The following is an 11,390-nucleotide window of genomic DNA, read 5'->3' on the forward strand; positions in this document are numbered from 1 at the left end:
TCTCCAATGGCAGCGTCTTGAGTTTCCTTAGGCCCAAAGAGAAATTACCACTAGTTTATCTGATTCATTGAGTCATAAAATCTGATAAGATGAGCACTTCCCTCCAGGGGAAGCCACCTTCCTTCAGCTCCTGAGTGTATGGATCTGACTTACATGTGGAAGCTCAAATAGATTCTGTGGCAATTTTGAGAGTATCTGAATTAGCCTTTAAGTTACTTGACTCCCTGATTGGCAGTATCAGCAGCCTCCACAGCTGATTTCCTTGTTACAAACTATTTCTGCTGGAACCAGGCTTATAATCTTTTGCGGCTGTGACACCTCCATTGGAAGAAAATTAGCAAGTATTCTGGATCAGGTGAGATAGCTCAGTAAGATTGCCCAGACCTACTTCAGCTGGTTGGAAACTTTTCAGACATACATTTCCTGGAGGTGAATTGTTTTATGGCAGGTTTTCTCAAGAAGAGTACAGTAATTTCACGACTATAAGGCGCACTGGATTATAAGGCGCGCACCCCCCGGGAGTCGGCAAAATTCGCAACTTTGTAGATCATATAAGGCGCATCAGACTATAAGGCGCACTTTTATTTTGCAGTGAAGATCCATGCCGTGCACAACAAAGTTATGAAACGGAATCCCGCGATCGTGGAGTTTACTGGCAGGTGCTCAATTTGCAAACATTTTTCACAGATTGGTGTAACCTTTAAATGCAGCCCCAGGTGCCCTCCCCGTGCACGGGCCCTGGCACTCCCTCCCACCTCCGGCTGGTGAGGCAGGGCTCAGGGCAGCTGTGGCTCAGGGCTGCTGTGGCTCGGGGTGGCCATGGCTCACACCTCGGGGTTGCTGCGGTTCAGGGCAGCTCAGGGCCACCATGGCTCAGGGCAGCATGGGGCGGCTCAGGGCTGCCAACGGCTCGGGCTGGTGTGGGGCTGCCTGCTCCCTCCCTCCCTGCGCGGCTCCTGCTGGCCGGGGGCTGCCTGCGACGCCTGGTCCCGCCCACCCCATGTGGCTCCTGCTGGCTGGGGACTGCCCACGGCTGCCTGGTCCCACACGGCTCCTGCTGGCCACGGTCACCCACTCCCGCCCCCCGTCACAGCTCGGCGCTCCCGTGGCGCCACCCCCCCCTCGTGGCTCAGCTCACGGCTCGCACTTCTGGGTTGGCAAATTTTGCAACTTTGTACATTAAATAAGGCGCACCACACTATAAGGTGCACTTCCGGGTTTGGACCAAAATTTTAGTCAAAAGGGTGCTCCTTATAGTCGTGAAATTACTGTAATTGTGAAGTTTTACTGTAGCAGCTTGAGAAATCGCCTGTTTTAGGAGAGCGACTCAGTGATATAGTAAGTGCCATATACTCTTAGCAAAGAACTGTTATTTAATGGGAAAATTACTTGGACAATCAAGAATATTAGCTTGTTGCAAGATTAGAGTAAATAGTTACACCTTGGATTAAACCACAAGGATCTGCCCTTTATTCACCACTGCCAAGACCTTCTAAAAATTACTTTTTTATTGTTTAGAGAGAGTACAATCAGGGGGAAAGAGTAAAAAAACCCCTGAAATATAAGGCTGAGGAAGGACTTTTGACAACATCCAATCTTTTCCCTTAGGCTAGAGGATATCTTGAGTATTTATTTATTTTTGAAGGAAACCACCCTGTTTGACAAGCTGTTGTGTTACACTGAAGGCAGTGCTAGCTGTCTTTTTGAGCAAGAGATAAAATTAGTTGAGATGGGTCTGGAACTGCTGTTGTGGAATCCTCTTTGCTTGAAAACAAATAACAAATACACAGAAGGAGAGGGACGAGAACAGAGACAGCAATTGCAGCTTCTGTTTATTATGCTTTTAACTACCACCTTTCTGATGCATTAAGACTCTCACCAGCTACACCACAGTCTGACCAAATTGTAGCATTGTCAAGATATTTCTTCCTTTTTTTTTCTAATATGGGCAGGTTTGCATCAGCATTTCAATGATTCAGGGTTCGCCACTAAGTCAGGCTTTTTCAGTAGATGGTAGAGAGCAAAGGAATAGAAGTTAGAAACTTGAGAAAATAAATAACAGGAGCTCACTTTGCATTACACTTTCTAATTAGTCTGTAGGATTTAGCTAGAGCTCATGTGAACCCAGGAATGTCATATGGATTGTTTCTTCTGCTCTGTCTGGACAGGCTCTATCTCTCAGCATCTGGATAATCAAGGAAACAGCTAACAGGTCAGACAGGGGGATCAAACTTACTTTGTCCCAACCATCCATTGTCCTAGAATCAGTGTCAAATTAGAGACCCCAACAAGCAGTGATGGATGGAAAACCTGCAAAGAAATAAATAATTATGTCTTGAAAGCAGGGTTTGAATAACATATAGTAAATGAGTGAGGGACCACATGCTGAGAAACTAGAATAAATACTGAATATCTAAACAGCTATTAATGAGCATTGCCCATCTGGTATACTGGCTAAGGCAGGGGTCCTGTGAAAAATAATAGCATGTGGCTGTGTAATTTAAGAACTGTATCATAATATATGTGCACAGCAAGCCCACACTAAATTGCCTAGACAACCTTTGTTCTTACATATCCTTAACTTTGGAGAGCGTGGCTCCACAAAATTAGTAATAACATTTTTGTAGGACCTTGGAAGCTCTCTGTACACACCAATTTAATCTTCAGTGAAATATTGGTCTATATAATGTCCAAAGTGCTTATTTGAGAGCAGAGATGAGAGTTTATTCAAGGTTCTGTAGAAGTAAAGTTTTCACATTTTTCTTACTGAACCACTTCTTGGATCCCATGGTATCAGACACAAGAATGAAGAATTAGAAAGTGGAAAAGAGGGGAAATAATTGTAGCTGAATACAAAAGAATAGTACAAAAATGCAGTTGCAAAAGAAGAAATAATAAAACACAAAATAGGTTCAGTGGGAGGACACAAGAGCGATTATAAAGAAATCACTGAGGTAACAATGCAAGAAATGCATTTTTAAAAACTCTTCTTGCCATTCTTTTAGTACCTTGCTAATCTTATCTGATTCAAAACCTTGGGATTTCTGGTTCTGATTGGCAGAGAAACACTGGGCATATTGTAAAGAGGAGGAGAAATATTGAAAGGTGATGCTTAGAAAGCTGGTTTCATCCCTTTTCCTCCTCTTTACTAAAAAAGCCATGTCTGGATCAACACAATGGAAAGCACAGGAAAGACTTCAGGCTAGAATAAGAAAAGTGTGGGAAAGAGATTACTTAAATGAACAGGATTTTCAGATCAAAATGTTCAAATATAATTCATCTCAGAATGCTGTAAGAACTGCAAACCCATCACAAAATAATGAGGAATGTGGAAGTTTAGGTGAGGTTCAAGGAGACCCAAGAACAGTAATCATAGTTCCTATGCTGGCAAAGTGCAGATGGGTCAAGTTAGGAATTTCCCAGCTAAATCAGAGCAAAAAGCCAGATTGATAATCAAAAAACTACAAATTATTTAGCCATCGGCAGAACAATATAAAAGCTGAAAATGGGCACATCACATTACATTCCAAAATGTTTCCAAGAGCATGATTTCCTTATACATAAAACTTGTCTTGAGAGATATCTTCATTTTTACAAGTACCTCTTATTTTACTTGCAGACTGCAACCCCTCTGCCCCATCGATGGTCGTTTTGGACCCCGTGGCCAGGACGAAATCCCGCTGCGAGCCCTGCAGTTCAAGCGAGGTCTGCTCCATGAATTTCGAAAGGGCAATGCCACCAAGGAACAAATTCGACTGCACAATCTGGTTCAGCAGCTTCCCAAGGCCATTATCATTGGGGTGCGGAAAGGAGGCACCCGAGCACTACTTGAGATGCTGAACCTTCACCCTGCAGTGGTCAAAGCTTCTCAAGAGATTCACTTCTTTGACAATGATGAAAATTATGCCAAGGGGATTGAGTGGTACAGGAAAAAAATGCCTTTTTCTTACCCTCATCAAATAACAATCGAGAAAAGCCCCGCGTATTTTATCACTGAGGAAGTACCTGAAAGGATTTACAAAATGAACTCATCTATCAAATTATTGATCATTGTCAGGGAACCTACCACAAGAGCTATTTCTGATTACACTCAGGTGCTGGAAGGCAAGGAAAGAAAGAACAAAACTTACTACAAATTTGAGAAGCTGGCTATTGATCCTAATACCTGCGAAGTGAACACTAAGTATAAGGCAGTGAGAACCAGCATCTACACAAAACATCTGGAGAGGTGGTTAAAATACTTCCCAATCGAGCAGTTTCACATCGTGGATGGAGACCGGCTCATCACAGAACCACTGCCAGAACTCCAGCTGGTTGAGAAGTTCTTAAATCTTCCTCCAAGGATAAGTCAGTACAATTTATACTTCAATGCCACCAGAGGGTTTTACTGCTTGCGATTTAACATTGTCTTTAACAAGTGCCTGGCGGGTAGCAAGGGACGCATCCATCCAGAGGTGGATACCTCTGTCATTACCAAATTGCGCAAGTTCTTCCATCCTTTCAATCAAAAATTTTACCAGATCACGGGAAGGACATTTAACTGGCCCTAAACTAAACTTCATAAAACACTTTCTGTTGCACCTGAGGCATGCAATAGGATGTCTCTGCTGAAATATGCACTTTTCATAGATATGGCTAACAAAGTAACTTTTTTCATGCATACATGTACATAATGCAGTGTGTGACCAAATATACGGTGGGATCGATTTTTTCTACAGAGTAGTAACTAACATAAATTTACTGTCAATATAGTTGCATCTTTTAAGATATAATAATAAAGGGAAAGGAGGTATTTAGGGAAACAAAGTCAGACACTGTTAAAAGGGTCAGTGTTCCTCTCAATTAGTGAAGTGTTCATGTGACATACTTATTGATCTAAGCAGAACATTAGTTTATGCCATGAAAATTCTTGTCAAAAGTCTGTAAAGCTGTGAGAAAACATAATCTTGAGGCTATATTTGGTATGTGTATTGCTAAAGGAATACTGACGCTTTAAGCACAGTGCTGAATTTTTACAATGAGAGTGAATAGTACTATTTTCTTATTATTTTAAATTAATATCTTATCTCATACAAACTACGTTGTTTTAGAGTTCCTGTGGTGAGTTTGCACTATTGTTTTATTGTATGGACCATAGTGTCACTTGTAGCATGTCAATCATGTGTCAAGAAAAGGTCAAATAATTTTTTCTTCTATACTTGTGTGTCGACAAAGCTAAACATGGTGTACATAGTGTACAATGTTTGTAAATACTGGTTTCACACTAAGTAATTCTATTTTGTAAACTGAATATGGCTATTTAATTTATTGTGAAAATTAAATTTATTGTGGTATTTAAAAAAGGAATGGATTAAAATTACCTATATGTGCAATGGTTTTTCATCTTTGCTTGATGTATGTCTGTGTGGTTCCTTAGCTTGGACAGATCATAGGTGCGTGTGAGAGAGATTTTCTCAGGTAAGCTTGGTTTATAGACAGTTGAGAAAACAGATACATGTGGCAAAGCAGGGTTTATTAAAGCATTCATCCTTCTAGGAACCTGGTGTAATGCTCACCTCAAAAAACATTTTTGCTGTTCTGCTGTGGCACTTTGCTAAAATCAATGCAGTTGCCTGTGAGGATAAAACATGACTGTAAAAGCCTACTGTAACCAGGTATATAAAAAAAAACCAGAGCCCTCATTAAAACAAAAAAACCAGAGAGATGAACAAAATCGGAAGAAAAGTTTTGGTGATTTCATCCCCAAAAGATGGTGATGCTTCAGAAATCATAGAAGACTGTTGTGATACCTTCACTTTCATCTGGTAATGCATGCATCTGCTCTGAAGAAAGCAACCACAGTATTGTTATTACTGGGATAAACATATAGCTCATGTTTCCATTCAATAAGTGGCAAGAAATTAGTTCAGGAGATTCATATTTTCATGCATTATTTGTTGCATGGCTCTGAAAGAGTCATAAGCAAAAACAACAAAAGCAAATTAAAAAGTATTTTAAAACAGGGGAAAAAAAGAAATAAGAGAAGTAAAAAAAAAAATCCAAACCACTTTAAAATCACCATCTAGAGACTGATGGAGACAGAAATTTTGGAAAGTGTCCAGAACATCTGAATAGTCTGGGCTATGGCAGCAGAGTGGCTGGTAGTTCAGATTATAATAAGATCAAGTGTTCCCCATGGGCTGTTTATTTTGTTCAGTGATTTGGAAGCATGGGTTTTTCTAAATAAGTGTTTTTTAAAACTCTTCTGAGAGACTGCTTCTTGTCTTCCTCTATCTTTAATCATATGTGCTAACACTGTGAGCAATGTGCCCTTTCTTCATGCTGCATCGGAGCCGTGCCAGCACAACACTGCAGAGCATATGTGAAATTCTCTGCAGTAGCTACAATATAACTCACTGTTTTTCTGTATAAGAACCATTTATCTTGCCTGCTTCCAGACAAAAGACAGATATTTAACTTACCTAATAGTGTTAAACAGGGAGTTTTTATCCATTTTAACCTTTTCATAGCGTTCAGGTGGGCAGACAGGCTCCAGGCAGCTTTGGATGATACTTTGGGTGATACTTCGGGTGATACTTCATACAGTCCTGACTACAAACTGACTGAAGGCTGAAATGTATTTTCAATGAAAGGGACAAATTAGTTAAGTCAAAGTTGCCTCCAAGCACAAGATATGCATTTGAAAATAATATCTCTCTGCATTTGATCAGAAGAGCCACAGAGACTGTGATCTACAAGGCACAACTACGCACATTCCTGTTAAAATCAGCTGGCTTAACTCCAGATTATCATTTGCAACTTTGGAGCGACGTGGATAAATTTAGGCTATATCTTAGACAAATCTGGTTCAAAAATGCACAGAATAGTCAGGAACAGCAAGGAAGGCAAAAGGGTTTGAAGGTATTATAATGTATATTAAGAAGACTAAAAGAGCAGGAGACTGATTCACTAAGCCTTCAATGCAATATTGTCAAGTCTATTGGACACAACCCAGTGAAGAGAAAATTTCAAAACTGATTCATAATGCATAGATACAACACATCACCCAAAGCATTCTCCTAGGTTAATGGGGATTTTTCCTCAGTGTTCATAATCAATTTGTGAAGTCCTGACCTTATGGTATTTTCCTCTTCAGGAGAAATTTCTGAATAATTCACTTCAACCTCTTTGCTTTACTTTCCAAATCCTGAGTGAATCATTTGTATTCAAATTGATCATGAGTGCTCAGACTGGGAAGAGCATTCTTATCTTGAGATTATGATTTCAAAGTGATGCACAGCTATACGAATTTGCAGCTGTTAACTTGTGGTATTTTAGTTCTCTAAAGACATTACATCTTGTCTATTTTCTGTACTCTAAAATTACAGACTCATAGCTCTAATAAGCCTTCGGATTAAACAGCTAATATTTCTGTGTATTTTTATCAGATTTTCCCAGCTGTTATTGAAAATACACAAGACAACAATTTGCAGTATAAAGGATTATCAGAGATTAATTTGAAATTATGTTTTCAGAAATTAATACATACGTAAATAAAGGACTAATATTTGGAGATCAGAGATTCACTTACCATTAACCCACTATATTGCATTTTCTTCAGGAAAGTGGAATAGATATGATGGAAATGCACATACCCTATGTTAATGGATTTTTCCTTTTTTTGCCACAATCTCTAAGAATAAGAGACACGCCATTTTTGGCAACATTTCATTATAATAGTCCAAGATTTTTAAAAGGCAATGGCCACAAGCTGAAAACACGAGACCACCATCAGAACATCAGGAAACACTTTTTTATTGTGCAGGTAAAGCCTGGTATGTGTTGCCCAGAGAAGCTGCAGATTTTCCACCATTGGAGATACTTAAAAGCCGTTTTTACATTGTCCTGGGCAACTGGTTTTGCATGTCTCCATTTGAAATCCGTTTGGATTTCCCTTCCAACCTCAACTATGCTGTGACCCTGTGAAAAATGTCTCTTTACCATTTAGTTCTTATTAAGTACTGCCCATTTGTTCAGTGTTGTACAGAGAAAGTGGAACCCCAATGTCATAAGCCAGTCCAGCCACTGTTCAAACCCAGGGTAGGGAAGTAATACAGGGAACATATTTACTCCCTGGATAGCCGATCTAACTCATGCTGGAAGCTTGTTTAACTTACTGAAACCCTGCGATAACAGACACCTTTTTTATGACAGTCCCACAGATCACTTCTGCTGGTTTTAGTACAGACTGAGAAAACTACAGAGACCAGAAGTTCAGAAAGGACCCTTCTTCATGAAGTGGAGGTCAGGAGTTGAATGTTACAGGGAGTGGTGTCTTTGCTTTCATTTACAATGGGATAAAATGCTATTTCTTTCCCGTGTAAAAACTACTTTAGAATCCAGGTGTGTAGAAGAAGTCTACAATCCCATGGGAGTATAAGTCAATCCAGTTCATGCCTGCCAAGGTCCCAGTCTCTGTCCTCATACAATGAGCTCTTTCCCACTCCTTTTCACTGACTCTCATGATTACCTGCCCCTTCCATGTGGAGCTACTTCAGTTCACTAGGCAGGCAGAAGACTAACCTGTTTAAAAAGATGAGTAATGTCACTAAAACTATTCTGAATCAGAGCAAGCATCTTTTCAAATCAGGATCTGTCATTAGAAGTGCCCAGTAATTAATGCTTTGTGCAGGACAATAAAGAAAACATGAAGACATTCCCATGCTCCAGTGGTTGGCAGTAATTCGATGTCTCTAGTGGGAGATATCTGATTAGATGTAATAGCATGGAGTGCCTTCCTCTTTTTTGCACTTAGCCTGAAACACCTCGAACTCATTGAAGAGGTGCTCCCAAGCAGTCCTCTAAGCCCTCTTATGTTATCATTTTGCTAGAAGTGTGCAAAGTGAATCTGAGAAATTTGGGTAGTACCTTTAAGATCTGATAATAAGTATAAAGACATGGTAACAGAAGTTTTATCTTCCTAACTCATTCTGAAAATGCTATGGATTGTCTAATTAGTTTCTTGAAAAAATACTTGCCACACTACTTTATATTTATTGAAGATCCCTGAGTAGGTTTGGTCCTCAGATTTGTAAGACTGTAGAAGCAGAAGAAATAATGGTAGATTTCACTTTAGAATTCAATAATATAGATCCAGTGAGTCTCAGATTGCATTATAAAGACTTAATTTTGTTACTGAAGGCTCATGCGTGTTAGTGAAACAGGGACGTGCCCAGACTAACCATTGTCAGTACCTATAAGTTGATTTTTCCTTTCTTTATGAGTTTCTTTAGGAGATACTTCACACATGATATTCCACAGCACTCTTCTACCAGCTCTGGTAAATCTGTTCTTTAAAGACTGGTTTACCTTCTGACAACTTCAAGACGGACATAATAAACCATCTTCAGAACCACCAACTATTCCTAACTGCATTTACATTTAGAGATAAAGGATTTTCAGTACTGATAGTGCACTGATGAAAGAGTCAAGCCCTTAGAGAACGTCCATGTGTTATCAATATGGATACCAGCCTTTTTCCGAGGGCTTGAATTGACAAGTGCAAGGAAAGCACAGAAAAGACTAGAATGCCATCGTCCATCTGCTGCACCGTGCTTAGCATATGGTAAATAAGATTACCTGCTGTTCTGAGATTTTTATTAAAACTGGCAGTAGCATGGCATGATTTTAGGAGCTGATGGTGACCAAGCTAATGGACTCTTTGTAGTTTAGGTCTAACTTACTTTCAGTTCAGCTTTGACTCCATTCAATTTCTTATTAGCTTCAAAGCTTTTTTTTTCGTGGTGCACAGTAATGCACAGCTCTCCCTGAAACGTATGTCTTGTGAGACAGAAAGAATTATCAGCACAGGCTATCATTGTCTTTGCCACTGTAACCACAGAGAAGGGGTGTGGTACAAGGAATTTGGCTCTGTTGATGTCCTTATGATTCCTACATGATTCCCTAACAACCTCCAAAATAATTTTCCCTCAGCTGCAGTGTTCACTACTTTAGAATATTAATGCTTCTGTGAAAGTGTCCTGATTATTGATCAGGATATGAAACATCTATATTTTGAACAGATTGTAGTCCTTTGATACGGTATATATACACATAATATACAAAACATAGGATATGACAAGGAAACAATGCTACTTCAAGACATCTGATGCTATGCCTCAGGCTGATTAAATAGACAAAAGGAAACATGACAGAATCATGCACATCTCACTCCTGGCCTTAATTGCAAACAACTGTTTGTAATGTATGAGGTCTTTGCCATTCAATTCCTTGGCTGATTTTCTTCTGATGAAAGACTTTCCACTTCATTGAACTGTGAAGGCTTCGTTTCCGTTTCAAACCCATGGAGACATAAGAATTAATTTACAGTTCCCTACTATATGAATAAAAAGTTATACACATTTCATGAGAGGTGGAACTAAAAGCAGTACTATTACTAACTTCATCTTCAGAAAATTGCTACAGTTGTTGTAAGCTCCTCAATAAAGCTCTCCTAGAAATACAGCTTTATAAGAACAGAAAAAGAAGTCCTTTTTACTTTGGATGGCTGTGTAACAGTTCAGTGTCTTGCAAAGATGCAGCCCAAACCTGTAAGGTTGGTGAAATAAAGACATCATTGGCTTAAAAACTCCACATTTGGTATGCATTGAAACAGCCAGCCTGCACCAAGGAGATGAAAGAAATAACAATTCTTTATTTCTTTTTCTTTTTTTTTTAAGTAAATGGTTAGGCTAGTCTTCCAAGACCAAGACATAGCCAGAAGTAATTACAATTTCCATCAGTAGTAATTAGCAATACATATCCCACACAATGGGCAACTACTGTCACACCTTCAGGCTCATTTCAACCAACTTGCTCTGAAGTGCCCCAAGAAATAACTGGAGAAGGAACATCCACTCAGTGCTAATTAGGTAAAAAGTCTGACTGCATTTCTGTCCTGGGCTCTAAAGCTGCCACCTTTATGCAAGTAGCCTGCCCTGGCATGGTGGCCTGCCATTCTATCCACTGATAACAAAAGGGGAACAAGCAGAGGTAGTTATATAGGTTCATTTATATTCAACATCCAACAAAATTTCCTTTGCTAAGCCACACCTGCTTTATTTTAAAATGTTGACAGTTGAAGATTGAAGTTGAGTGCTTCATAGCTGTCATGTTCATTTTCACTTTTGACACTTAGATATTAAAAGAAATCCAGAATATAACTATGCAGACACCTTCTCAAGGCTCAGAGCTACCTAAAAAATTCAGATTTCTATTTTAATCCATTTTAGTGGATTAGAATAACAGTTGCACAAAATACTAAGTTACTTGATAAATGAAAGTAGTGGCAATGGATTCTTATGTTGCCATAGTAAAGAGTAAAAATAATCACAGGAGTAGATTAAAGTGGT

General features: G+C 39.4%; 1 protein-coding gene across 2 annotated transcripts in view; it reads left to right on the forward strand.

Moving 5' to 3' along the window:
* HS3ST5 (heparan sulfate-glucosamine 3-sulfotransferase 5) overlaps positions 1-5,372 on the forward strand; it is a 191,491-nt gene extending 186,119 nt beyond the window's left edge. For both annotated transcript variants that reach the window (XM_033056010.1, XM_033056011.2), the window contains exon 4: positions 3,620-5,372. In XM_033056010.1, the coding sequence (XP_032911901.1) occupies positions 3,620-4,550 (931 nt within the window). In that variant the 3' untranslated portion in view covers positions 4,551-5,372. The remainder of the gene's footprint in view (positions 1-3,619) is intronic.
* Positions 5,373-11,390: the final 6,018 nt, after the last annotated feature.

This window comes from Catharus ustulatus, chromosome 3 (assembly GCF_009819885.2).
Source record: "Catharus ustulatus isolate bCatUst1 chromosome 3, bCatUst1.pri.v2, whole genome shotgun sequence".
Classification (NCBI taxonomy): Eukaryota; Metazoa; Chordata; class Aves; order Passeriformes; family Turdidae; genus Catharus; species Catharus ustulatus.